The following is a 27,934-nucleotide window of genomic DNA, read 5'->3' as shown; positions in this document are numbered from 1 at the left end:
CGACCGGCTCCGGGAGAGATGGATTCCAGCGGTACCGCGGTGGCCTCCTCAACCGAAAAGACCGAAGGAAACAAGAAGGAAATCGACACCAAGTCCCTGACTTCGCCGAGGGGCGGCGGCGGCGGCGGCGGTCAATGCCTCTGCTCTCCGACGAAGCATGAGGGCTCGTTCCGCTGCCGGTTCCACCGCTCGCTCTCGTCAACCCGGATGCGCCGCTCCAATTCCGTGCCTTCAAGTGCCAAGTCCACCACCAGCTCAATTATTTCCAAGCCCCTGGAGACTGCTTAGGTGAGCAACTTTCCTTCTCTTCTTTACCAAATTCCCTCCACTCTGTCCTCTTCTTTGTTTATATGGCTTCTTTTCTTCTTGCTTTTCTGGCTCGCCATGAAACTTCATCTGTGATCAGCCCTCTCCCCGTGGTTCTAAATCTTTCTCAAAGCCTGTAAAAGATGGAAAGCTCTGCGCTCTTGTTATCGTGTGAACGAATAAACAAAGAAGTTTGATTGTATGTATCTGCTTCTCTCTCTCTCTCTCTCTTTTATATTTTCAGAACATCAGGATCATGTTTTTAGGAATCGGTGATACCTCGTAGGTGATTAATATTACGGTTGGGAAGATCTGCTTGATACTTTCTTGCAATCTTCATCGATTCAAGAGCAGTGTCCCAAGGATTAAATCAAGTAATATTACTAAATCCAGTTTTAGAAAGATAAAAGGATCCAAATCACTTCACCAGTAAATTTGTTCTTTTCTCTTCTTTTTTTTTTTCTAAACTGGGGTCCTGAAAGGCTCGACGTTTGATGCGACCGCATGGTTCTTGCACGATATGTGTGCGCTTGGGCGTCGGACGGTCTTATCCATATACTTTTATTTATTTATTCTGTAGATATATTATTGGTGACGTGGGCCGGGCGAGATGCTAGGGCCAGCATCGTACGACCACCGACTTCAGCGCTCGCAGGGAATATAATAATAAGTTGTTGTGAGTTGATACCTAAGTTGTAGATAAGAAATTTCACCATTTTTATTGTTCTGCATTAATTAAGTAACGAGTGCTCTTTGCCTATTCGCTTAGGAAATAAGAAAGGGAAAAACATAAATAAGCAATAGAGGTGGGGGAAAACGTTCTTTATCCTTTTCCCTTTAATAAATAAGAAATGAAGCGCCAGCTAATAACCAAGCACATGCATATACAGTAAAAACTATGCGGCATATATTTAATCCTGTATCAATTATCCAATAGCTAAATTTTAAATATTTATATGAAATAAATGATATCTTCCGACTAGCCATTTTATATAGATCCTATGTTGTAACAAATGGTATCAGTGCGAATTCAGCTTATAACCTATGTGAACTAGGAAACATTGCAGTATGGATCTATAAGGGTTGACCACGGGCCGATCGTGGTACTTGTGATTAGATACGTGTGGACGAACAGTCGTTTAGCTACGTATTCCTACGAGATGTCACCCGAAGAAAAGCCTGACAATAAAAAAATTTGTCCTCTTTTTGTCAGATAAGCATGAATTTGCCGATAAGTATCCATTGGCCGAGTTCGGAAGAAACATAAAAACCTACAAGGATAAGTTAAATTTAGCTCCTCAAAAATAAGGAAAAAAGGAAAAACAAAAAGGAAATAAAAAACATCACTTGGAGTGGTTTAACTCGAACCGACCAAACAATTAAAGAATGGCTCTTCCTTTACTCTTCTCAAGGAAAGAAACAAGCATTGTCCTCTCCTTGATATTGTACTACTGCATAATGCATGAGATACTACAGTGTTAAGAAGAAAACGAAGAAAAAGAATCAGATGCAGTGTCATGATGAAACAAGCAGAAATTAGAGCTTAGGTTTAGAATTTGATCCCTGAGATTGCGAGAGCAATCTTGACTACTCAGATATAGTAAGATTGTTATATCTGCTGCTTCCTTAAGGATCTGTAACTTAATGGAATTGATTTCATGAAATCATTTCAAGGCTCGCATTGCAAAAGATCCACCTGCATGTAAAATGTATAATAGGCTCATAATATATCCAACAAGGCTGGTGGCATCTCTAACTATTATAGAAGATCGATTTATTTCAAGAATATCTTAGACAGATGGAAGGACTGTTTTAGTGATGCCTTGGATGGCTCAAGTGATGTTGTTACATTAGAAGATCCGATTATTGAGGGCTGAAGTATCAATACCAGCCATTCTAGTACCTTACCAGTATGCTATGTATGGACTAGGCTGCGGCGATGCATACTACACCTAACGACATAACAAAATTGAAGCGCATACCGTGTACTGATACAATAGCATACCAAGATAAGTACCGGTACTCTGTGTATGGAGTAACAGTTCGATCAATTAAAGCAAATCGTATTTTCTATTTGCAAGTCCCATAAATGATAACTGCTACATATTTCACAAACCCTAGATAGTTAATCAACTATTACTAGCACATACACTGTTGACAAACCTCCAAGATTAACTAAACAATCGACCAGCTCCTCTCTATATGCACGTAGTATTCTTAGAACTGAACAAAAATTAAGAACGACAACGATGAGTACGACCACATTGAATTCATACCTGCCCAATTTAACTACGCGCAATTAATACCACCCCTCGAATGTTCGAGAATGACTCTTTTTTTGATAGCTGCACAACCATAAATCTGCACATACGCGAACATGCGTTCACCTAGATTCTCGAACCTTCACATTCAATAATAAATGCATCATTGAGAAATGCCTATAAAAATCAATCGAGGGTTTGAAAGCACAACCAAGAACCAGAGGCCTTGGCACCGGCCATTAGACCTAGAAGCCGAATGCCCAAACATCATCCATAATTGGTCCCCGCCAAAGAGGGTCCAATCAGAGCTATCATCATCATCATCATTATCAATGTTCTTGCGATCATAATCTCATACCTTTCTTGAGGTCTTTCTTCTTGATGTTTAAGTATTGGAGGTTCAACTTCTATGAAACAACTACATTAATTTTTCATAAAATTGTCTAGTCGTCTCTATTCAGTAGTTCTTCTACAAACGAAGTGACGCCCAATTCCCCTAAGTTCACGAGCAGAACAAAGAGCAGTGATTTATAATTCAGGATCTTTTCCCAACTGTTACACACGCACAGACACATTCCCCCCACCCTAAAAAAAGAAACAAAAAAAGGTTTTAAACTAAAAGTGGATGGCAGATCTATTTGTGGATTTAAGAGGATGGTAGATAAGTATCCACAGAAAAAAAGGGGGAAAAAATTTCTTGTCACCCTAATGATGTCTTGTTTACTAATTTATAAATAGCAATATATGAGAGGACCACAAACAATTTCTACGGGCATCATTTCCATAAACTCTATGAAGCACAAACAATTTGGTCAACTCTTAGCAGCAAATGCCCGGTTAAAAATCTCAAAAAAGATTTGCTAAACCATCGCCAGCTCCTTTCCACATAAAAGCAGCGTATGTACAATTTAACAAGCATATGAAATCAGCATCCAGGAGATTCTACTGTATCCAATTCATATCTATCCAATTTAGCTGCGCATCATTATCACCACCACCGGAATGTTCGAGAATGACTCACTTTTGGCGGCTGCAGCATGGGGCGTATCCAGGGGAATGCATGCACGGCCGCGTGAGTCGTGGCTGCCTGAAACCTTGGTGTTGAATGCGTGCGAGTGTCTCGAACCATCCACCATTGAATGCATCATTCAAGAAATTGCCTATAAAAAGCAGGCCAGGGCTCGGAAGCTGATCGCAAGAACCGAAAGCCTCGATTCGAGCCCTAGAGCAACCCCGATGCCGTTCTCGTCCGGGCACCGGCACGTCCGGAGCCGACCGGAGAGGGTCCGACCGAGGCCTTCAGCGCCGTCGACGTCCGATACCACCCATACCTAAAGATGCCACCATGAAAGGGCATCCTCAGCCTCCGCCTTTCTCGCCGCCAAAACGGGATGGGGATGGTGAAGAGGGAAAGGGGAGGGGGAGAGGAAGGCGCGAGGAGGAGCCGGCAACCGGACGTGGTGGAGGAGAACGTCGGAGAGCTGCCCCGCTGATGCCGCAACCTCGACGCGACGAGGGTGCGATCTAGCCGAAGGACGTTCGATTGCGGACCACGGAGGGGCGCAGCGGTCCGACGACACCGGACGAAAGATTTATTATTTCTGTATCTTTTATTGATTTTATTTTATGTTTTATTATATTATCGCACAAAGGGAATTCTACAATTAAGCAAAATTAATATAAAACTTCATATTATCCTGTGCTGTTGCAAGGATGTCTGAGATTATTCTTGTCAAAATACAACAATCTCAAGACCGGAAAATGAATTTAGAATATGAAGACGAAGCGATCGAAGAGGTCTCTTGTAGTTGATATTGTTGTTTTGAAGGATTTATAGTTGAAATTCATCGCAGCTGCATCGTCAAAAACTGTTTTCTATCGAGATTAGAGGCGGTAATAATTGATCCGATCTGAAGATCTAACCCAATCTGATTTGAATTTGGGTTTGGGTCGAAGATTTTTTAATTGGACCGAGTAAATAAGTATTAATCAAAGTTTTAACCTAACGTGGATCGCAAGATCGAAAAATCATAGAGTCATGATTAGGTGGCCATTTTGTTGGGCGAAACTATCAATCTCCTGCTTTAGCAAAAAAAAAAAAAAAAACTATCAATCTCCTCAGCATGCATGATGATTGTGATTCGCTAAAGAGATAAAGCACTTGTAACCCATAAATAAATAAATAAATTGAGTGAGAGCAAGAGAAGGAGAAACATCAATAGAGAGAGAGATTTAACTCATTTAAGCCAAAAACCAAACTTGAACATGAGCCACGACCACGCCCAAAACCCGACTCAAAGCCAATCGAAGAAAGTGAAGGCACTGTACATTGCCAACTCGGTAAGTGGGCACCCAAAGGAAGGGCACATGTTAATATGATGGCTTTCATGGAGATACGGATGGCAAGTTGAAGATAGTAAATAAAATAGACTGGCCCTAACAATTCACAGTGAAGTCTGCCATGGCGATTACCAGGAAACAAGTTTCATAACAGCAAACAGAGAGAGACGAACGGACATGTTCGGGCAACCAAATGCTTCAGTTTGGAGCAATTACACCTCAGGATGGTTTGGTAATGTCAAGTCGATCAAATTAGAGAGGCATGAATCCTGAGAATGTCCAAAAGCATCCAGGGCAAGTAGATGGACAGAACAAATATTGGAACCGCAAGGCAAGCTATCTTTTTTAAGTCCTAAAGAAAATTCTTGCAGAAAAAGTATGAAATCAGAAGACCGGAAAGTCTTCTTTGGCAAAAATAAGAAGCAATAGTTTGCAACAAGAATGAAATTTCCAACACCTCGGGGAAACATGGGGAAAAAAAAAACTATAATACGATTAAAAAAAATTGATTATTGACCCAAAAGATGCAGCTTTTCGGAAAAGAGGCAGCCTAGTAAAAAGGAATAGCTAAACAGAAGCACTCCATGTTGCAGTTATAAAAATAACATCTTAAATAACAAATTCACGTTTGGAATCTCACAGCCACTGACACCACAGCAATAGCATCAAGCTAGTTCATTAGCAAAAGTAAAACTACAAACTAGTTTATTCTATCAAAATGTTTCCCTGTTAAGAATGCATGGCCTGGATAACAAAATAAACTCAATGACAACATCTCAGAGTATAGATAGACATAAAGGCTATATTTATCTAGCATAAAAAGGTCATAGGATTGGACCATAACAGAGTACAACACAAAAGCAGCCAGACAAAACATACTGTACTTGATAGGAAGCATAAAGCTCTAGTTTGCACTACCACCACAAAGATGGAGGACAGAGTGAAGGGCCAGCGAAACTATCCTCAAGTTGCTTTCCGGCATTAATGAATGCTTCTGATTTGGTGGGATGTCCTTCTTGTCCTGTATCTTTGCCTTCCCATCGTCTATAGTATCGAAACTCTCCATCTCGTGGGCGTATTTGTCTTGCCCATGAGCGTCTTCACAAAAATCTGCACCCTTCCACGAAGACGCATCCCGCGAAAGGTTTTCCTTCCTGAGCTGCCAGCCGTGCTTAGAATAATATGGTTGATGAATTTTTTTTTCTAAAAATAAAAAGTTTATTTGATGAATTGTTAGCCGAACTCTCTGAATTTCATGATACATGATAAACACTTTGAACCGAAAATTTGCCTACAAGAGACGGAATGCCGTATAATATGATCTTGAAGAAGATGAGTGCTACAAAGAATTTTGTAATAAATTCAGCATCAAGAAGAGAATACATTTGTGAATCAATTGCTCGTCCCATCGCTCCCAATTCTTGTGAATCAATTCACTCGTAATTTCCTACTTGCCAATGAACCCAGACCTTCATCTTCTCTAGTATGACCAGGAGAAGCTTGCAATAGTGAATCAAGAGAAAGGCTCACGCATAGAAGCAGAAGCAAGTGCACCACCCCGTCCTTACGTTGGAACATGCAGCTGTGGGCTCCGTCTTTGCATTTCCTTTCATCAGAATAGTGTGCCATAGCCCATAGTCTGACACAGGAACTCACCCAATCCTCGTAACAGATGGCATAAAAAACTCTAAAAGAATTTCCTACTGCAAAGCTGATGCAAATACAATACAGGAACAAATAACTTTCGATGCATTTGTTTGAAGTTTGAACACAAATCTTTTACTAAAAGAACAACAAAGAAAAAACAACAAGAATAAGCAGTATTTGAAGTGTAAAACTCAAACATGATTATCTTGCCGCGATATACGACTTTCATAACAGAAAACAGACATGTCTATTTTGTTGAATGATAAATAGTACATAAACTTTCAACTGCTACAATATCACCAATGGAAGATAAGGAATTGAGTTTTGGTTACACTTTTTGTTACATTCATTATATTACTACACTACAGATAATTATGAGAAGTTGACAAGCACTGCAAAGTAATATTATACACTTGAGCAATGCAGCAACGGTTACAAAACCTTAAGGCTGTAAGATATATAGGGAAGCAAGGCCCTTTTCAAACTTAGGCAGCCACTCAGTCTCTGGAAAACCTTAAGGCCGTAAGATATATAAGAAAGCGCTTCGCGTAACTTGGCCTCCCACCCAGTCCCTGAACATGAACAAGGGAAAAAAAAAAAAGAAGGAAAGCAACATGTTGACTATGTCTTAGACACTACAATATTTAATCACCCTCCTTCCACAACTTCTTCCTCACAATCAGAACCCTTTCTTCACCTGAAGACAGAGCATCAACTTTTGGTTCCACCTCCGACGACCAGAGATCCCATTTCAATGATGTCAAGAACATCCGAACATAATTTATTACAGGAACTTTGTCTCTGATAATGATGAAGCCAGAAGGACGCAGCATCCGGTCCATCTCAATGAGAAGATCCTCCAAATTACAACCTTGTTTCTCTATCTCAGAGAACAGAAGCCAGGCATGAAGAAGATCATAGGTACGTGGGTATGTAGAAAAGGACTCACACCTGCATTTGGATAACAAGAAATCATAATTAGAAATGGCATGCACTAACAAAATACACAAATGAGAACTTCAATTCTCAAATTTAATAACTGGGAAAACCACACAAGCATTTGAGAATTGCACATGGCATGAAGTTGAAAATGCCCAGACAGGAATTATTTATAGAACTAATTTGATAGATACAAGGAAACATGTCTAGAAGCATAATTCATGTCTGGATACTTCCCTCGTTCTTTTGAACAGAAATAACACCACTACGGTCAAGTACTTCCAGATGTTTTGAATTTTCTTTTCATTGATGAAAATATTAACATTTGCTTGTGTCTGTGTATTCCTATACAATATGAAGAAGAATATCGAATGTTGTTACCATAATCAAAATATTAAGTAAGACGAACAAAATGATGAAAAAAACCAGACCATTTGAGCAAACTTGTCATCAGCTTAGATTTCTTTTTTTTTCCCCCAGTCATATTGAAGGAATCTGAGTAAAGAGAAGCCATTCATCAGAGCACAAAAACTTGATTCTACCTATACTGAAACCTATAGGTCTCAGATCTTCAAAAGTCAATTTCTTGTTTTTAGGCATTTTAAACTCTAGTAGACCATGATCAAAATTACATATCCTTAATTTTGCATTTGTAGAATTGATGCTTCTCTGTGTGAGTGTTCATCAGTGTTGCTTCAAGACATTGTGATTGCATATAGACTCACAATTTAGTTTCTTAGAAAATCATCAGGTTTTATCAGGTAATTAAAAATTTCAGCTAATTTATCAGGTTTTGGGACAATAACTACCATATAAATATGTTTATTTTGACATAGAACAATATAAAATATGTTATTAGATCATTTTTCTTTCATGCACAAATGCATACCAGTCATGAAGAGTCCCAAGTAAACCTCGATCATAGATGACTTTCAGTTTGCTAGATTCATTGACAGGAACAACGTTCATGACCCACACATCTTTATTTGCAAGGGATGCTGCAAATCCACCAAGGTTTGCCCTCATATCCATTACATTTCTAAAAGAATCCTTTGCTATCTGAGAGTTCATCTGCTTCCAATACTGCATTACTCTCCAATGCCATATTTCCTGCATAAAATGATGAAAATCAGGATCAGAAAATGAAAAGTGATGGTTCATGAATTATTTTAAAAACACAAACAAACAATTGTAGCATTAAATCATCCTGGACTTACATTGTCTTCAATAAAATTCTCAGAACTGATACCAAGTTCCTCCAACCGAGGTGGCGGTGTTGTAAGCCTCTGTGGCCATGGAACCAGCTCACTGCCTTTTGCTCTATTCACCTCTTCTCCAAATTAAAAAAATATATATTTCATAACATTAGAAATGGTAGGAATGGAACAACCATCACAAAGTTTTCCCCAAAAAATTTCAACAAGTACTCAGTATGATGGCATTAGAGTGTTGATGAGTTGGGCCCTGTTTGGGATTGCTGCTGATAATAGAGCTTTTCGAGCTTTTAAAAGCAGAGCTTTCAGAAAGTAGAGCTTTTGAAAGTAGAGTTTTTATAAAAAGCTATTTGTTGTTTGATAACTATATTTCTAAAGTGCTGCGAAACTTTAATATATCTTTGGTAATGAGAAAGTGCTTTTGGTATAATAAAATGACAATAAAGAATATTGCATAGCGTTGCATAGTAGAGTATAATACAATATAATATTACATATTATCACATATTAAATTATTATTATTGTTATTTATATTATTATTATAATATAGTGTAATATAATATTAAATACTATAGCATAATAATAGTACAATATTACTACAATGTAATATAATATTATTATAATCATATTATCTTATATTATCATAATATAACTATTATTATTATAATAATAATATAAAATTATGATTGTAATAATATGTTATATTATGCTTATAATAAAATCTAAGAATATATTATATTATAATTATGTATTACTATAATAATATAATATATTATACTATTATAATGTAATAATATGATATAATATAACAGATTACTAATTAATTATTATATTATATTATATTTATAGTATAATAATATATTATGATATGATATGATATAATATAAGATGTAATCATGAGATTAGTTGGCGAGTATTTTAGTCATCTGAAAAATTTTATTAAAACCAAAATAGCTTTTTGACATTGGTCAGAAAGCACTTTTGGGAAGAAGCTCCAAAATCGAGCTTTTTCTAAATAGACATTTTCAACTTTCTGGCAAAGCCAAAATAATTTTTTGATTTTTTACTAAACACCACTATATCATCCAAAAGTGCTTTTGGAGGGCCAAAAAGTGCTTTCTGGCCCTCCAAAAGCTTTGCCAAACGGGGCCTAAGAATGATAACATACAGGATAAGTAGTCAACCTATGCAGCTGGTCCACACCACCAGGCAAAACTATAAAGAGCAAGACGAAGAAGTTTTTATAAACATGAGGAACTAAATTCATACAAAATCTCAGAAATCAAGACAACTGTACCCATTCTATGTATAAAACAACTCTAAAGGCAAATCTAGTTTTGGCGAATAAGAGCTTCACCAGAGGAGCTTAGCATGTTTTTACAAATTTGATTACTCCTCAAGCAACTAACCTTAACCAACAAGCATACTTGTTTGGTTTAGCTTAATTTGCAGCTTAACCATCCGTTTCTATCAAAGTCTGCCTGGAAGTGTCCAAGAGCAACTTGATGCATGCAAGAATACAAAAAGAGCAATGAGCCAATGAAAGCCATCAGAAATGAATTCTGATGGGAATTTAGTATTTTTTGTTGTTGAAGTCCTGGTGGAGGTAGGGCACTCTCTACTTGAAAGAGATGAGTGAAATGTAACAGATCGTGACAAAAAGGACAGCTAAGACATCTTTTCTCTTTTTCCCCTTTTTCTGAGAAAAGGAGGGGCAGGTACAAAGCCCTACTTTACTTTATTGGGTGTATATGGAAACTGCATTACGTCTCTAGCATCGACATTTAGAGACTTACCAACTCTGAAATTGGCACATATGGACATAGCTAAGACATCCAATTAATCTTTTACATATTCACATAAAGTAATATCATGCAGTTCACAACAGTCAGTTATGTGCTTTACACGAGGGACAGCTAGAATGTTGCATCCTTACTTTCTACTCTGTAGAAACAGCCACACCCGACACAACTGCATACCTGAGCAACAGAAACCAACATGTATAATGACCACACAAATCATATCCATTCGATGTTCTGCATTCTCCTTCCTCATTCCTTTGACTCTTTTAGTCCATACTATTTATTTCAATGTCTGATATACGCGAAATCACCATCCACTCAATTATTATTTCTAAGTCAATTCAACTTCAAGTGAAATCCATGAAGTATCAAAGTTTTCTTTGCTTAGAGCTACTGATTTCATTTTTGCTTTAATCATCAATATTTGACACTGCAAGCTCATCATCATACATTGCCAGCAAATTTAGACTGCAAAGTAGGACAAATATTTTGTGCTTTATCCAAATCTGGAATCCTTCCTTATTGTTCCTCACTGATTAATCATTAAAGTAAAATAAAATAACAATAATTTGGAGTACATCCATATGTTTATAGTTTGAATACAGAGGATAGTATAGGACACCTAGACAAAAGGGCATGCAGGTGAGAAATTAGGAAGATGGAATTACCTTCAGGAGAAATTCTGTTAAGAAAATAATGAAACCATTTGAAGTAACAAGTTGTGGTAATAAGTGGAAATATCACATTGATGCAAGAATCACCATAATCATGACCAGTACACTCTTACCAAAAAAAATGACAAATACGCCTAATCAAACCTACATGTGGAAGCAAGTCATTTTTGCATTGTGCCCTACTAAGCACTGTCACTTCGCCAACATGAGCCTTTCCGGATCTGTTCTGACAATTTCAAATGTAAATTCTTGTATTTTCCTTCTTTTTTTATGGTCCTCCTACACAAATGCAAACTTTTTCCTACTTTGAACTTCATTGCATGCTATACATCCTGCTGATGGGGTCTTCATCTCTTTATCCATTGTTGATGCAAGTCATAAAGCTTTCTTCTGTGCACTCAATAAAACCTTATTGTTTGGGTTTTCTCTATTGCCGACACCTCAACCAGTAAAACATTAGCAGATATCAGTCTGCTATATAATATGTGGGATTAATGATTAAGCTTACACTTCCAATCCTGAATACCCACCCCCCCCCCCCAAAAAAAAAAAAAAAAAAAAAAAATCTAAATAAGTCTTGGCACATGACCAAGCATAACTCAGAATGGCATGGCATTTGCAGCTACCAATACTCTAATCCATGACAGCAATTGCCAGGCAATCTATGATAAAGTTTGCGCTTTAGAATTGTTTGCACAAAGAAGAAGATTATGAGGCATGTACACGTCGAAGATTTATCTAAGGTCTTGGTTGATAGAGTTGAAATGACATACAGTGATCTGAAGCAAACCAGACACAAGTTTCTATCACATATATTATATAGATATTGCATTCCAACCACGTGTTAATTACAAATATGTAGAAGAGGATATATAACTTACCCAAGCATATTCACGACATGGTTCTCATTAATGAAGACGAGAATAAAAGAGTCAATAGCAATGAAGTTTGAAATATTTCAATTTCTGGGTTTCAACGTGATATTAGCCCTCTACCAAGAGCAATAATATATTATCTGATCAAAAACTGCACTACTCCAGTCATGCTACCTTGTTGTCACTGATAATGCATGCTTTCTAGAGAAAGTTATTTGAAGATCAAACACTTGATGCTTATGTGTAACAAGGCATTCCTTAACATAAAAACTCTGCTGAAATGCAGATATAATTTGAATCGGATTTTTGAATCTGTCAATGATCAGCATGAACTCTTGGGTTAAAGTCAGTGGCACAACTAGAAGCCCATGAGGGTGTACCATCTGTCAGTTGCTGACAAGATAATGTTTTCATGATAATCAATTTATGTTGTAAGATTGAGAGATATTTTAGGAAAACTATCAAGTTATACCACATAACTACTCTACTTACTCTTAGAGTATGGCGTGATGCATGGCTTCATGGGCACATGCCAAGCTGCATCAGGGTCGTTGTCAGAGCTACACAAAGGAGGTATGGTCCCAGGATCTCTCCTTGAGTAGCACCCATTAGTCAAAGGCTTGGCCCATATCACAGTCTGATTTTTCTTCGAAGCTATCCTCCAGCACATCCTCTGAACGAGATCACTCATTGCTCTCCATATCCTTCTATTCTTCTCATCTGTAGCATAAGCCTCCGGCGAAGAGTACACAAAGTAACCCCCAGGCCTCAACACCCTATCCAGTTCCAGCAACAGGATCCCATCTCTCTGAAGCCAATCGATCCTGCACCTAGAGCAGTGTGCTAGTTCAAATGAGCGACTCGGGTATGGCAGCCGTTTGGTGCCCAGCACACCGAGCATCGAAGGTATCCCCCTCTCAAGTGCAAACTGAATCTGGTTCTCGTGGACGTCGTTGGGTGCAAGAGACATTGCAATGATGTTATGAGAAAGAAGGTACGCGCCGAAGCTTGCAACCCCACAACCAACATCGAGGGCAGTCCGAATGTTCCCTCCATCGCTGAGGTTATCATTTGGGAACTTGAGCATCTGCAGTTTCAAACAGAAGAGTTTAATCATGTGCGTCGTGATTCTTACAGCGAACACAAAGAACAGAGCAAAAAGGAGGAAACTTTAAGACCGGGCGAGGCCGTCTCATACCTGTGCAATGTGGGCGATGTACCTGCCAGCCCCGAAGTGGAAGTGTGTCCCGCCACCAGGGAAGTTGATCTTGTCGCCATTGACCACCATCCACCTCTGATCAGACTTCTCGCCAGCAAGGTGAGTGTGGGGCACGTTCACCTTCCACACCTCATCCCGGCTGGCTGGCCATCCTATCGCAGTCTTTTCGGCACATAAAGATCAGGTTTCGGGAAGCAGAGGGGGTGAGCAAACAAGAACGAAAAGAATCGAAGGGAAGAGGAGGAATCGAGAAATGGAGCACTCACCTTGTAGCCAATGGGAGGAGGGATAAGGCAGTTGTAGCGGCGAGACGGGGGAGGGCAGTGGCGCTCGTAGTGCTCCATCAGACTCAAATTGAGCTTCAGTTTGAGCTGGTAGATGAGATTCCGATCCAGGCAAGGTATCAGCTCAGAGAATCTCATGTCGCAGACCTAATTTTTATTTTTCGACCCAAACCCACCGGAAAATGGCATCAAGATTTCGATTTTGATAACAGAAAGAGATGGAATCATGAAAAAGATGAGATCTTTGACGTGAGCAGGGAGGAGGAGAGTACGGGAAAGGACTTGACGACGAGGTCGGCGGCATCTCCGGAGAACGACGGAGGGTCATCGTCCTCGTCAGAGGCGGCGGCGATGAAGCCCCGGAAGACAGGGTCGGAGCCGTCGGCTGGGTGGTGGCCGCGGCGGCGAAGGCCGGGGGCGAAGGAGGTGCCATAGTAGAGGCAGACGACGCCGAGGGAGACGATGAGAGCGATAAGGAGAGAGGAGAAGAGCTTCCGACTCAGGAGAACGCCCTCGACGTTGCCCCTCTGCTGCTGCGGAGGCTTCATCCCCTCCTCTCAGTGTGCGTGTGGGTCAGCCTCTTGGATCCAGCCGATACCAGAGGGTTCGAGTTGGGGAATGACAAAAGAAGAAGAAGAAGGGGAGTGAGATTTGATGGAAACGCGGAAAGCAATAGAGAGAGGGACAGGGGAAAGGGAATCAATGGGCCGTCGTGACTCGTGAGATGGGTTCGGGTAAAGACCACTAGCTTCGGCACTCGGATCTTCATCCGCTCCGTGATTCGTGCAACTACGATCTAGAGGGAGGAAAGAATGGGGTTAGGTGCAGTTGGCCCCATCCCTCCCATTCTCCCAGTGCCCCGGCTCTTATTCGGAACGGGACGGTGTCGAGCAACCGCGACGCGGTCCGTCGCCTGTGCCTGAGAGCTCCCGAAGCCCGCATCATGGGGACAGGCGGCGAGCGGCGGGCGGAGGAGTGGGAGTGGAGGAGATCTAGTAGAGGAAGTGGCGGAGGGATTCAGGCCAAAAGAGGAAACAGGGTGAGGGCGAGGGGTTCGATCTCGTAGGTCATGGAATATAGGTGTCGACAGAAAAACAGAGGAAATCCAATAGCCTACGCCGCCAAGGGCCATCAAATGGTGTTTCCTTTAAAAAAAAACCGACCAAAATTTTATATTATATATATATATATATATATATGGCAAAAAAAATTATAAGATAAATTAGAGCTGCATGCAATAATTTACAAAATTTATCATAAAATTAATTTTTATCTAATACTCTAACTCATAACTTCACAAAAAAATAATCAAATCGTTAATCATAAAAAAATCCAAATACCCCATGTTTAAAAAATAATTAAAATATTTTCATAAGGATGATTTAAGAATAAAAAATATATATATATTTTTAACAATTTTATTTTTTTATATAAAATAAATAATTTTATTAACATTCACTAGTTTAATTAGATTTAAGTATAGATTGTAAAAAGTATTAAATATGAGTGCAATAAACATAAATTTTTTAAAAAAAATGTAATTTATTTTATATATATATATATTGCCTAGTTCGTAGGTTTCGTTATTATTTTTTTTTTTGTCCATAATTCCTGCAATTTTGCCGGTTGTTTAGCTGCGCTACCAACCTAATGCTGCCATGCCAGCCCGTGAGTGTGCAGACATCGCACTTGTCTTTGGCTATTTATTATGCTGTTGCGTTCAAGTGTCGGTTGTTCATGCATCAATCATCGACGTGACCATACACGGCCGGCAGTGCATGACAACAATTCGGTGGACAACCGTGCAATCTAAATGGAAAAAAGGACTTTAGGCATGGCCAGCTCTATGAGTAAAATATTAAAAGGTCAAACGTTTTTCATTAATTAAAAATAGATGATCGAATAGAAAAACAACAATAGCCCATTAGCATGTGACAATGCCTTGCATCACAAGTCGTTAGCAATATCCGCGAACCAGCCCACAGGTGAAGTGATCCAAGCCCTTTATTAGCTACATAGTCTTCCAGCCCACAGGTGAAGTGATCCAAGCCCTTTATTAGCTACATAGTCTTTTACTTGATTGCCCATTTTCGAAAATATGATCATCCTACCAAAGTGAAAGGTTTAGAGAGCAAGGATGAACGATATCGTGATGTATTAGTCAAATAACCAATTGTTATTTATATTTGTACTATTTAATAGTTATGATGTATATAACATAACTGGACGTCATTACAACCATCATCATAATGACCATTATTGCAGTAAACAATGATCATTGTCATGGTCATAATGGCTCTCACTTTAAACCTTGTATCTTAAACAGCTGAAAGTGCAAGAGAGCAAAAACAAAAATTGATTTAACATATACTTTTTTTGATATAAAAGGTTGGATTAGAACTTTGTTTCAGTTTCAATTGAGAATTCGCATTATAATGTACCATATTTCATATGTCCGCTAAACAAATGAGATTACCATCCAGCGCTTTCTTTGGATCGTATCATCCTTTGGTGTTCGGCAAGATGATGGGTTAGATCATAAATTGTATAAATCACCACGCTTCTCTGATTACATAAATCCAGCCGAAACCCTTGCAAAATGGAGGGCGAGCAAACATCCAGCTCAGAGGAAATTTGTTGCATAACTCCTGCTAAAGGTAAGATAAATTAGAACGTAAAGTAAGCGATCATTGTCAAGGTGCTGATTATCAAAAACAAAGAAGTGATGCATCAGTCGCCTGACAGGAGGACAGAGTCCAAAGGTTCTTCCCTGCAAACTAAACTTGGAAGTGAAAATTGATCGAAAAAGGTAGACATGGCAAAGGCCAACAAGTAGAGAACAGAAACAAGAAAACAAAGTAAAAACACCTACAAGTAATCACAACTAGGATGTAACAACATAATCACCAGCAGCAGCAATTCTGGCTCATGCCTTACACATACAGGGAGTTAGAGGGTTCTCCCATATATCATAGTTTGGGAATGTTTCCTCTGGAAGACCAGTCCGTGTCTGGTGCGAGATCACTACGTCCTCCACAAAGGCTGCCCAGCCCATGAAGGGGTCCCCAAATGATTTGGACATTAGCCCCTTGTCTGGCTTTATGGACTTGAGCCGGTGACCCGTGTACCGACGAGCGCCAATTATCAGCTTGGCAAAATTACCACCATGGGTCATAACAAAGACATCTGATTTCAGGCAGACTAAGAAATCCAGGGCAGCTAAGCTCGTTACATGCTTCCTGAAATGGTCCAATTCCTCTTTGTTTGCTAATTCCTCCTTGGTAACCTGCCAATACCCAAAAAGGGGGAAGCTATAAAAAATAATTGATGGAACAAGCAAGACAATCATGCAGAAAAGCAGGGACCTTCCTGTTGAACATAGCCAGAAATACCGTCCTACGAGTTTTTGTTCTACAAGAGTCGACCAAATATAACAGTTGCAAGGAAAAAGGTCTTACCAGGTTGGGGAACATATTTCTCAGAGGAGCCATCCTGTTCTTTCCACCATACACTTGTCCAGAGGCAACATATATCTGTGTCTCTTTAGGATATCCCATTGCCCGAAGGATAACAGCCACCTCTCCAGGCTCAAGAGGGCAGCGTCCTTCCTTTCGCTTCTGCAGTGCTAGCTGCCAAAGATGAGACCCATTCTGCATATGATTACAATAACAAGCCAGTAATCAGATTTTTTCTCTTCCTCTATTCAATTAAGCTGCAAGGCCAGCACGCCTTCCTATTAAAATTTTAAAATTCTCAATCACCTTATACCGCCTTGGCCACTCCTTCTGTCTATATGATGCCATCATAGCTTTCTCCTCTCTTGTTCCAACAAAATCACAGAAGGAAAGGCCCACCATTCCCTTCTCAAATCTCAGATGAAGTGCCCTATAAGGAACAGAGCAAGATATTTACATTAACGATAACAGCCTGTAGATCAAACAAGTTGCAGCATATGCTAGACAATCTAAGTTATGGTTTACATGTATGGATTTAAACTGCCAGTACGATTCCTCATCCTTGCCGCCAATTTATCAGCCATTTCTTCAATCTCAGGTAAAAATTTTAAGGCATGATAGTTGACCCTGCACCTGAGCCTGTTTATCTCAGGTGGAACATTATCATACCTGTAAAGTTGTAGACATGTCAATCTATTGTAATTGGACAGGAATGTGATCAGAAGAATACCACTGTGCAAAGCAGCATGGTAGCAGACAACAATGTACTTAAAAGGAAATTGCACATCATTCAACATTATTGGATGCTGAAGGGTCTAGTTGTAACAAGTGCAGGCATGTAAGGTAATAAAAAATGGCATCAAACATGGAACATCGGATCTCTGTCAGCATAGATGACTTACCCCAACCTATCAACAAAAGGCTTTAGAGCCATTATCTTCTTCTCTTTGATCCTTGGAAGCACATTGTCGATATAGAACTGTGCAGATGCATACTTTGGGATGTTTTTCACTGTTCGCCTGCCATGAAGACCTTACCAGTTCAGCATCATAAAAACCTAACTAAAATATGTGCCACTGCTATACAGGATTCACCCACTGTATGTATCTAATGTAACCAAAATGACCCTATAAGAAGGGAAAATGCATCATCTTGAGAAAACAAGAACCAAAAAATTGACCTCCAAGTGACCTTTAGAGAATAACTCTGTTACCAACCGTCCCGATTTGGACTATATTTAGCAAGGTTTAGAAATCAAATGTAACCACAAGCAGTACGAACAAGCAAGAACGGAGCTATTTTGTGCAGGAGTGATTATTGAGAGTTTTGGTTATCCTGTTCTTTTTTATCTGCTCTCAAGTGAGGATGGTCAGCTTGATGCACATCTTGAGTCTGAGTATACTTCATCAAGCACAGTAGAGGAGGTACAAAGAGAAGGATATTAGCAGAATTGCCATGCCCTCACCCTCCTTAGATCTGGCTCATTGATAACTACTGCTGCTATATGTTATATCATACCGAGTTAAATATTATAACACACAGAGTTCATTTATTTGTTATTATGTATTACGACATTGATCGCCAGTATTACTTTTCGCTTAAAATTGAGGAGTAGTGTATAATTTGAGTTTTGAGATATAATATGTTATGTTCACTTGCAAAAGTTATATAATAAAAAATGAGGGATTCATTCGATATATATGATTTTTTGGGGTACTACTAAATAACTTTTCAGTTAGAAAGTAAAAAACCTTCTGTAAAGAAAATCAACACATAAAAGATAATAAGGCATAAGACCTTATACTGGTGAAAAGCTCTGCTTTTTCTGTAAACCAGTCAGGAATTTCTCGTACAATACGCACATCATCCTTCAAGTATTCAATAAAATGGTCGACATCAAATATATCTTCAAACTTCCTGCACAGTTACATATAAAAAATCTAAGCATTAGAAACCTATTTATGGATGACTGACAGCATAAATGAAAATGACGACCACATGTGTAAAGAAAGAAAATGTAATCAATTACAAAAGAACCATCAGCATTCAGCACGCAACCAGAACCTAAGATTAATAAACCTGATAAAAGGGTAACTATAACTTAATTATGTTTGTCTTGTTGATTTACTGTTATGGGTGCTTCTTGTTGCAGGGCATGTTACCTTGGTGAGCAACTGATGGAATACATTATGCGAGGATGTCGTCCAAGTTTTAAAAATATGCCACACAAAGTGATAATGGATTGGAAGAGTGTCTGCAATGATTATCACCTTTATTAGAGACTTGTAAAACCTGCTCAAATGACCAGACGGTTTCATGTTTTGCAAGTTGTATTTGATGCTAACTAGGTCTCGCAATGGTTTCCTAGTGAAGAAGATCATCAATCGAGGTCTCAACTCAAAAATTCCTCGAGGTGCTTGCATTTTGCTAGACAAGATATGAGTGCTACCGACTGAAAAAAGTTACATGGACAAGTGATGTAGGCATCAAACATCTAGGTGTCTAGAAGAATCTGACACAAAAACATCAGAAAATATGACAGTAGGCCATGATTATATCTTATAGATGTGTGAAAAATTATGCTCAGATGTACTAATATAATGAATAACATTTGGACTAATTGCTCCGTACTTAGGCTTGATAAAACCTCGCTAAAATGTTGTCTATTTAAGTGTTGAAACCTGACTCACCCCTGTCTTTCCTATTTCTCCTCGTGTTTTTGGTTGTGTTTGCTTTGTTCATGACTTGAGTCCTCTCGGAAACAAACTTGATTATAAGTCTTGTGGACATTACAACCTTCACATACAATTTTAAAAGTTGACTGTAGTAGTAATGACATCATGATTTAATAATATAAAATGTCAAGGAGGGCCATGGAGCTCACATTTCCATAAATCCAACACATTCATGCTAGCCATCATTTTAGTAGTAAGGTGGCCTATTTTCTCAAGTGTTGGTGTGTAAATATGTACAATCAATTTTCAATGTAAAGTCAACCTTCAATCATCTGGAGTAGAGTTCCTAGTCATGGCACCTCCAAGCGAGAGAGCAGCTCGACATGAAACCTAAATGTCTTGTTGACAGGAAAAAAAAAAAAAACCTAACTTATTGGCTAAAAGTGTAAGCACTCACCAACTGAGAGCAGCAGGTCCTTAGACCTCAAGCTGGTTTAGACAACGAAGGAAGAAAAGCAAAATTTGATATAGGAACTGCATTGACCTATGAGGGTCAATATTATAAGCCAACACAAGCTAGATAAAACACAACAACATGGTAATATATTAAATAAAACATATACCTTATCAAGAAAAAAGAAAGAAAGAAAGAAAGAAAGAAAGGATGTACTAAATTTCCTACAACCACCCTTGCAAAACAACTTAATAAATCTTATGATGGTAAATGAAAATCCTCAAAATCGCTAGACAACGTCTTTACCCCTGTTTTAGGAAACTAAAGCAAACAAAGAAATTCCAGATAATCATGCATGATATAATCAGATAATGAAATAAAAGAACTTATAACCCAAGTAGCTCTCGAAGACCAAGCAAACAATAGCTTACCAACTCACTTGAGATGGATTGGGCCCCAAGCATATGTATAACCACATTGCCTTAGGGCTTCCATATCATTGGTGTGTAGAAGGTGGAATTGTGTTAAGTATGCAGGTTACGATGACATAAGCTCACATTCAGATTACTACTTTGTGGGAGATTTTAGGGGACCATGGTATCCAGATATTGAAGATAGCAGAAGTTTGCCATATGTAAGAATTCTGACCATAGAATTGTGGTCATGAATCGACCTGAATTGCAACAGCCATCAGAATTGGTTTAACCCTTAACATTCTTCTTCCTTTTCTATTCTATTAAAAGTTATTAGTTTCCTGTTTCACTTTCCAATGTCTAACTCATTCTAGTAGTATCAGTGACATAGCTTAAAAATACCCTGATGATCAAACGAAGATGTATTTTTTTCCTTCACTAAATTAGAAAATGCATTAATACCAGATAACAGAGTCCAACAAAAACACAAATTGCAAGTGCATTATTGCAGGAGTGACAGAGATAAAAATATATCAAAAAAAATCTCACGTCTGATCTTTCCAGATTTGATCTTGCTTCAAGACTGGCAAAATAAGAGTTGCATTCATTATTTTGGCAACAGCAACAGCATTGCATATCTGCACAGAAACCAGGTATTAGAACACTAGACAGTTTCCCAAAAATCAATGTTTAACATAAAAGGCAAAAACCAGGGTTTAGACGACATTGGTTTAATTAGAATACTGCAAACATTTTTCAGAGTCAAGTGTTCAATGGAATGAAGCAAATGAAATGCAACTGAAATTACTGTTCAGCCGAACCCATCAGAAAAGCATAAAATGACATGACCTAACAAGTGTGCCATCAAATGATGATGTATCTCCAACCTCCTAAAATAATATTCAAAACTTTCTTGCACTTTCTTGCATGGCATCCAAGAACATTACTTACTGAAGTGACATTCTTTAATTTAATAAAACTCTCGCACAGTTTGAACACCTAATGTTAGTTGTTTCCATGATCAAATGATACAGGAAATTGTCACATTCTCAGCAAATTCAAAAGATGTAAGAACAATCCAACTGCATGTATTAGAGACAACTAGGGTATGAAATTGGGAAGCTATAAAGAAGACATGAATCCAATGGCAAGTCATAATTTCAAGCTGAAAACAACTCAAACCATCATCCCAATTATTGTGTTAAAATAGTCTGTCTTCATGTTTTCAAGACATGGTGATGAAGTGATTCTTCATAATTTTAGTCTTAAAGGTGTTAGCGGACCATATATAAGCCTATTAATCTCATAGTGGGCTATAATTTAGCTATAACTCACCAGTGACAAATGCCCTCTCATTCTTCATCTTTATGAAAATAACTAAAATTGTGTTGCAATCAGGACCTTACTGTAACTGCTGGATGTCAGAACTAAAACATTGTCCAATTCTAAGCTGCCTGAACCGAACATATGGTGGGATACTCTAATGAAATACTGATGTAAGCATGAATTCATTAAACAGCAAGATATATAGTATTAGGAAAGCAAATGAATGTGATTTGGCCATATACTGCAGTGTTCTATACAAAACTTGCATGCTTGATCAATTGGTTTCATTAGCCTTCCTCAACCAAAGCTGAAGAAACCAGAATAAAAAGACAAGCTACTTCAGTTGGCAAAAAGCTCGAGGACATTGTACACATTGCCACAAGCAACTGTAGATTATCAACTTAGAGAAAACCGAAAAGTCACCAAAATATGTAAGTCAACATAATGCACACATACAGCTATACGTTGCTGGTTCAAGCCGCCCTCTGCATGAATGAATATATAGCCAGTGGTTTCATTCTCGGGAGGAAGATCTGCGAAGGACAATATATCACTAAATGCCAAGATATCGTACATACACAGAAAACCAAATGCAAGTACCGGACATGTATTGCAAACTTATAGTCTATGATATGACGAGACAGAAAGTACCATATTGACTTATTGACAAAAAAACAAATGATCCCAAATCACTTCCTTTCACTGATACATACTTGTGAAGCAGTAAATTTGGTTTCATTAGCAACTTCCAAAGACCAGCTGAAAAATAACACACATACTGAAAAACAAAGGAAAAGACACAACAACTTGCCGGACACAAGCTAGCAACTTAAAGGCACAATGGGGTGTTTTATGTGGGTGTATACCGTATATATATAACTTGATATAACAGCAACATGCATGCATACGCATTTGCAAATTAACATGCTATATACGGCAATTGAAAAGGCGATTGCAGAATGAAGGCAACCAGAGAGCAACATAGTGCTTAACCAAAAGGCAAGCATTTAGGCAGATCCTAGGCAGATGTACTGAAACAAATAAAAAATATTTAAAATTCACAGTTAATTACTTACAATATCATATCAGAATCAGCTTTAACTCAAGTGGTTACATCCAACAAAATCAGTGCATACTATGTTAGATTCAAGCTTATTTTTGCCCAGGACTGAATATTTAGATCTTAACTTCTCTTGGCCATTAATCCTTCAAATTTATAATGTTGCTAGTACTATTCGTTCCTAGTATTCGTAAGATTGCCCTTGCACTAGAATGGATAAAGGCAGCTGCCTCCAGCAGTTTTGCACCTGAGGGATCCATGTAATTTGTTGAAGTTTCACCAAGAACTCCAAAACTGATCCGAGAACATGGTCGCTTTTGAAGTTTCAACCAAGACTAACTTATAAAGACAAATTCAGTGGACATATGAGATACCTGTGCCCTTCTTTGGGAGGTCAGTTCGTTTTTAAATGTTAGAATGTTCTTTTTTTTTTCCACATCAAAGACAGATTTTGCAATATCATAGAAGATTTGGAAGCATTGCAGCATTGAGTTTAAAGAAATTAAGAAGGAAGCATATTCTTTGGCACAATAATGGATAGCCTAAACTTCAAAACTCATTACCCATACATCCTCATTTTTCAGAACAGAAAGAAAAAATGTAACAACATTTTTGACCTGAAATTTCTTATTTTGATTTATTATTTTTCTCTCTTTTTTCTTTCCTAATTCTGGTTGATATTTTATTACAGTTTCAACAAAAAGTACTGAAACTAGGGCCAAATCAATTGAAAGTGCTAGGACTGCCAAAAGTGAAACTCAATCGGAGAGGTAAAAATCAATATGGACCAAGTTTCGAATCTTAATATAATCTATGCAATGATATCTACGTTGGAAGAATGAAGATGAAATTTGCAGAATGAAGATGAAATTGGAAGAAAAGGGGGGGCAAGGGGGTGCGGGGTGTGTTGTTGTTTGGTATGACTCTGAACTTGCCTGAAATCCCATTCTCGCGGCGCTCAGCACAAGGTTTCCATGAAGTAGTAGAAGAATAGGGATTCTCCCAGAGCGATGGAGGCTCTTTCACCTGTTACAAAATAAAATTTTAGAAATTAGACACAGACAAATACATGGTGAAAGAAGGGCTAAATCTGTTTGTGGAACCCAATCACAAGAGGTGAAACATCTCCAAGTATAGCTCATTAAAACTCACTCGGGGGCAGCGAAGAGCAATCCCATCCTTATAGCATAGGTAAGGCGCATTCTACAACAAAAGCGAGAAAATAATTAACAACACAAGTAATTGAAGTGAATTCTAACACTCAACATGAACTGCACAACTGCACAAGGGCCCAGTGGCCGCACCAATAATTTCCGAAACAACTAGAGAAACAAGAAATCCAGATCGAGCAAGGAAGTGCAAAAACGGCTCGATAAAGTCTCCCAACGCATAATGTCAGTACACCAACGAACTCCATTAATTATCCAATCTAACCAATGTAAAATTTTGTATTGAATTGGGGTTCAACAACTCCAACTTTTTCTATCCCTACTTCTCATCGTGTTTTCCGCCAGGAATTATCCAGATTTAGGTGACAAATCAAGTCAAGAGAGAGAGGGGCTCACCAGGCGGCTCCAGAGGGAAGAGAGCAAGAGGATCCCGGCAAAGAGAAGGAAGGCGAGGAACGCGAGGATCCAGTAGGCGAGCCTGGGGTCCTCGAGTGAGAGAAGGGATCGGAGGGGAGGGGGAAGGTGTAGGAGGGCGGAGGCGAAGGCTCTGTGGTGGTGGGGGTCTTTGTCCCGATCGCGACCGCGGGAGGAGGAGCGAACCGGGGCGGCGCCACCATCGCCGGCGTCAAGGGCGGCGGCGAAGGGGTGGGTGGGGTCGTCGCGGTGGGCGGGGGAGGAGACCGCGCGGGCGCCCATGGACGCCGAGTGCCGCAGCTCCGCCATCTCGCACTACTCTTGAGGGGCCCGCCCCCAACGCCCGAATCCTTCGAGTCTCCAACTATTTCTAGCATTCACCGACTACTAGCAAACTCGTCTCTCCCCCTCCCCTTCCCCCTCCCCCATGCTGATCTGCTGTAGTTGTACGGCCGAGTATACACCGGAAGAAGAGATGGCATGATTGAGATCGGACGGCTGAGAGACTGCAGGGGCTCGCGCGGATGCCCCTCCACGGGACGCCCCACGCATTTGGGTCCAACCGTAAACACGCCATCTTGGTTGGTACCATCAGGTGGGGATCGGCTTGAATATCCGGATCTTAGGCAAAAAATCATTGTTTGAAAAACTAAATTCTCTTCGCGCCCTTGAAGCCATTCTGCGGTGACGGAGCCTCAAACTATGATTAATGAGTTTTACAAGAAATATGAAGGATATAATGCTTAACCATGCATTGTATACAGAACAAGCTACAGTCTACATGTCATGCGAAAGATAACTATTTTCTCTGAAAGTTGGAGTGCAGAAATACTTCCCCTGAGGAGAGGAAAAAAAAAGGAAAAGCAAACAAGAGAAGGGTAGAGAATTCGAAGATTGAGAGAAGAGAAAGAAAAGAAAAAAATAAATGTATTCATTTTTAACAAGATGAAAATAATTTAGGAGAGAAACCTCTTTGTTTCTTTTCTTAACTATCTAAATAAAGGATATTCGACCTCTTCGCTCCTTTTTATCTCCTAACCAAACAACGTTTCTTACTTTCTTTCCTATCTCCTCTCAAATTCTTTCAATTTATTTATGAAAGGGTTGAGTTCACTGTTTTTGCAACTTAGATAACAAGTTTAATGCGCTAAGAGTTGTTAAATGGTATCTACGTCCAACCCTCCATCAATTATCCCCACCCGCTCCCCATCTCTTGGTAATCAATTGTTCCATATGGCAACTCAATACATCCTCATAAAAGTAGCATTAGAAAATCTATAAAATGTCCAAAAGAACATAAATCCTTCAATCACATGAACCTTGCTCTAAGATCCTCTTAAAACGCTAAAAGAGAAAAATTGTTTCCTTATTTGGCATCACGACTTTCTATGATATATCAAACCTAGTAAATATAAGATATTGTAGTCTACCAGACCACACTATGATACATTTTCTGATGCTGGTTCGTAAGTACTTCACACAACCAGTGACATAGATATATTTTAGTGGCATACCTAGCTTGATTCAAGAATAATACTTTATCCTAGGCCTGCATAATTAGAAAAGTTCATGACATCAAACTTGGCAAAAGAGTTTCCCACTAAAACGTTAATGCAAATACACCACATGAATAAATAAATTTAAAGGATTTTGCCCAAAAATCCTCGAAGAAAATACACTACGAATGACTAGTATTTGAATGCATAACTCAAACAAGATTATCATGCTGCAAATAGCATGCAAGTTTGTTAAATGATATATATTTCATAAAATTGTTAACTACTAATATCATCAATAGAATATAGGGATTAAGCTTTGGTTGCATATTTTTATTACCTTCGATTATATTAGTGGACTACTGATAATTATGAAAATTTGACGAGCATTAAAAGAGATGGTTGCAAAACCTAAAGGCAATAAGATATGCAGGGAAGAAAGATATTCTTTTAACTTAGGCTCCCTCTCTCAATCTCTTGAAAACTTTAAGGCCCTATTTTATTTAGGGAAGAAACTCCTTTTAACTTAGCTCCCACCTAGTTTCCAATAACGAACAAAAAAGGGAAAAGGAAAGCAACATGTTAACTATGTCCATATTCATCGAAATATTTTTTTATCCATCACCCACAACTTCTCTCTCGTGATCAGAACCCTATCTTCGTTTGAAGATAGAGATTATTGATTTTACTTCTAAGGACTAATGATTCTATCTCAATATTGTCAAGCAACTTCGAACATAGTTAATGACAAGAACTTTGTCTCTGATAGTGACCTACCCAATAGGCCACAACATTCAATCTCTCGACGAGCAAACTGTCCAAATTACATCCTTACTTCTTCATCTCATAGAACAGGAGCCAGCCATGAAGTAGATCATTAGTGCATCAATATGCATAGAAGGAGTTGCATTTGGATTTGGATAATAAAAAATATAGATATGAATGGTACTTATCTACACCATATGTGAATGCGACCAATTCTCAATCAAATAACTAGGAGAACAAAACTTGGACAATAATTGCTCGCGAACTAGTTTCCTAGATCTAATAGTCAAGAAACATGTTTAGCAACACAATTAAGGATTTGGATATTTTTGAGACTTGGTTCTTTTGATGCTAGTTTAGTCCCATATCAGTTATATATTGAATATATTTTGATATTTATATAGGGCTAAGGAATCTAAATAACAAGGTGTAGATAGCATTTTTGGTTAAGGTCCTGAGTTGTTACAATCAAATTAGGTATCAAAATTCAATTTTGATCATAAAAAGAGATACAATCATGAACTTTGAGATGAGTTGAGAGAAAGGAGAATATAGGATATAAATGGGGATCTAGCTATGTGTTGGCGGAGGCCTGAGGGGCCGAGTCAATGTTGGCAGAGGCTTGAAGGGCCGAGTTAATCCTGTCGCCTGCCAACGTGGATGCGCTGGAGGAGTAGGGTGGGTTATACCACTAGGAGGTCCCTGAACCCACTGGCGACGCCCTGTCGGAGTCCGGAGTCAGACGAGGCTTGGTCGGAGTCGACTCGTGGCGCTATAGGCCCCTGCGCTAGTTTAAAGAAATAAAATTGCGCCTTCACTAATACCTGCGGATTTTGGTGTAATGGTAGCGCTTGATCCTGATAATTGGTATCAGAGCCATAGGTCTCGAGTTCGAAACTCAGGCATCACGTTAGAAGGGGGGATTGTTGGCGGAGGCCTGAGGGGCCGAGTCAACGTTGGCGGAGGCCTAAATGGCCGAGTCAGTCCTACCGCCTGCCAACGTGGATGCGCTGGAGGAGTAGGGTGGGTTATACCACTAGGGGGTCCTTAAACCCACTGGCGAGGCCCTGTCGGAGTCCGGAATCGGGCGAGGCTTGGTCGGAGTCGACTCGTAGCGCTATGGGCTCCTGCGCTAGTTTAAGGAAA

General features: G+C 39.1%; 2 protein-coding genes and 1 long non-coding RNA gene across 7 annotated transcripts; 1 reads left to right on the top strand and 2 right to left on the bottom strand.

Annotated features, from left to right (window-relative positions):
• Positions 1-147: 147 nt before the first annotated feature.
• Positions 148-512, top strand: LOC113463160 (uncharacterized). Its single transcript, XR_003386907.4, has 2 exons — positions 148-288; positions 407-512. It is a non-coding gene; the product is annotated as an uncharacterized LOC113463160 (long non-coding RNA).
• A 6,292-nt stretch (positions 513-6,804) lies between these two features.
• LOC103713780 (putative methyltransferase PMT9) lies at positions 6,805-14,684 on the bottom strand. Of its 5 annotated transcripts, none has more exons than XR_015974722.2 (8): positions 13,834-14,684; positions 13,544-13,708; positions 13,257-13,439; positions 12,551-13,145; positions 8,711-8,823; positions 8,383-8,603; positions 7,925-7,988; positions 6,805-7,838 (listed from the first exon to the last, which is right to left on the bottom strand). XR_015974722.2 is itself a non-coding variant. In XM_008800807.6 (7 exons), exons 1-7 carry the CDS (start codon positions 14,107-14,109, stop codon positions 7,199-7,201), a joined length of 1,860 nt encoding a protein of 619 aa, XP_008799029.1. In that variant the 5' UTR covers positions 14,110-14,681; the 3' UTR covers positions 6,805-7,198. The 5 variants fall into 5 exon arrangements, 3 of the variants coding, with proteins under 3 accessions (XP_008799029.1, XP_008799028.1, XP_088570548.1); XR_015974721.2 differs by having other exon boundaries at positions 6,930-7,838; positions 8,711-8,826; positions 13,834-14,270; XM_008800807.6 differs by lacking the exon at positions 7,925-7,988 and having other exon boundaries at positions 6,805-7,505; positions 13,834-14,681.
• A 1,640-nt stretch (positions 14,685-16,324) lies between these two features.
• Positions 16,325-24,883, bottom strand: LOC103713781 (O-fucosyltransferase family protein). The gene is made up of 11 exons (XM_008800808.6): positions 24,510-24,883; positions 24,097-24,147; positions 23,880-23,970; positions 22,341-22,417; positions 21,108-21,196; positions 18,814-18,933; positions 17,919-18,035; positions 17,542-17,685; positions 17,323-17,446; positions 17,020-17,211; positions 16,325-16,847 (listed from the first exon to the last, which is right to left on the bottom strand). The coding sequence occupies exons 1-11, from the start codon at positions 24,834-24,836 to the stop codon at positions 16,488-16,490; spliced, it is 1,692 nt and encodes a 563-aa protein (XP_008799030.4). The 5' UTR covers positions 24,837-24,883; the 3' UTR covers positions 16,325-16,487.
• Positions 24,884-27,934: the final 3,051 nt, after the last annotated feature.

The sequence above is a fragment of the Phoenix dactylifera genome, chromosome 18 (assembly GCF_051530095.1).
Source record: "Phoenix dactylifera cultivar Ajwa chromosome 18, Ajwa_hap1_PhDact_Kaust_v1.1, whole genome shotgun sequence".
NCBI lineage: Eukaryota > Viridiplantae > Streptophyta > Magnoliopsida > Arecales > Arecaceae > Phoenix > Phoenix dactylifera.
Note: the sequence above shows the minus strand (reverse complement) of the source record. Positions and strands in the feature narration are given on the sequence as shown.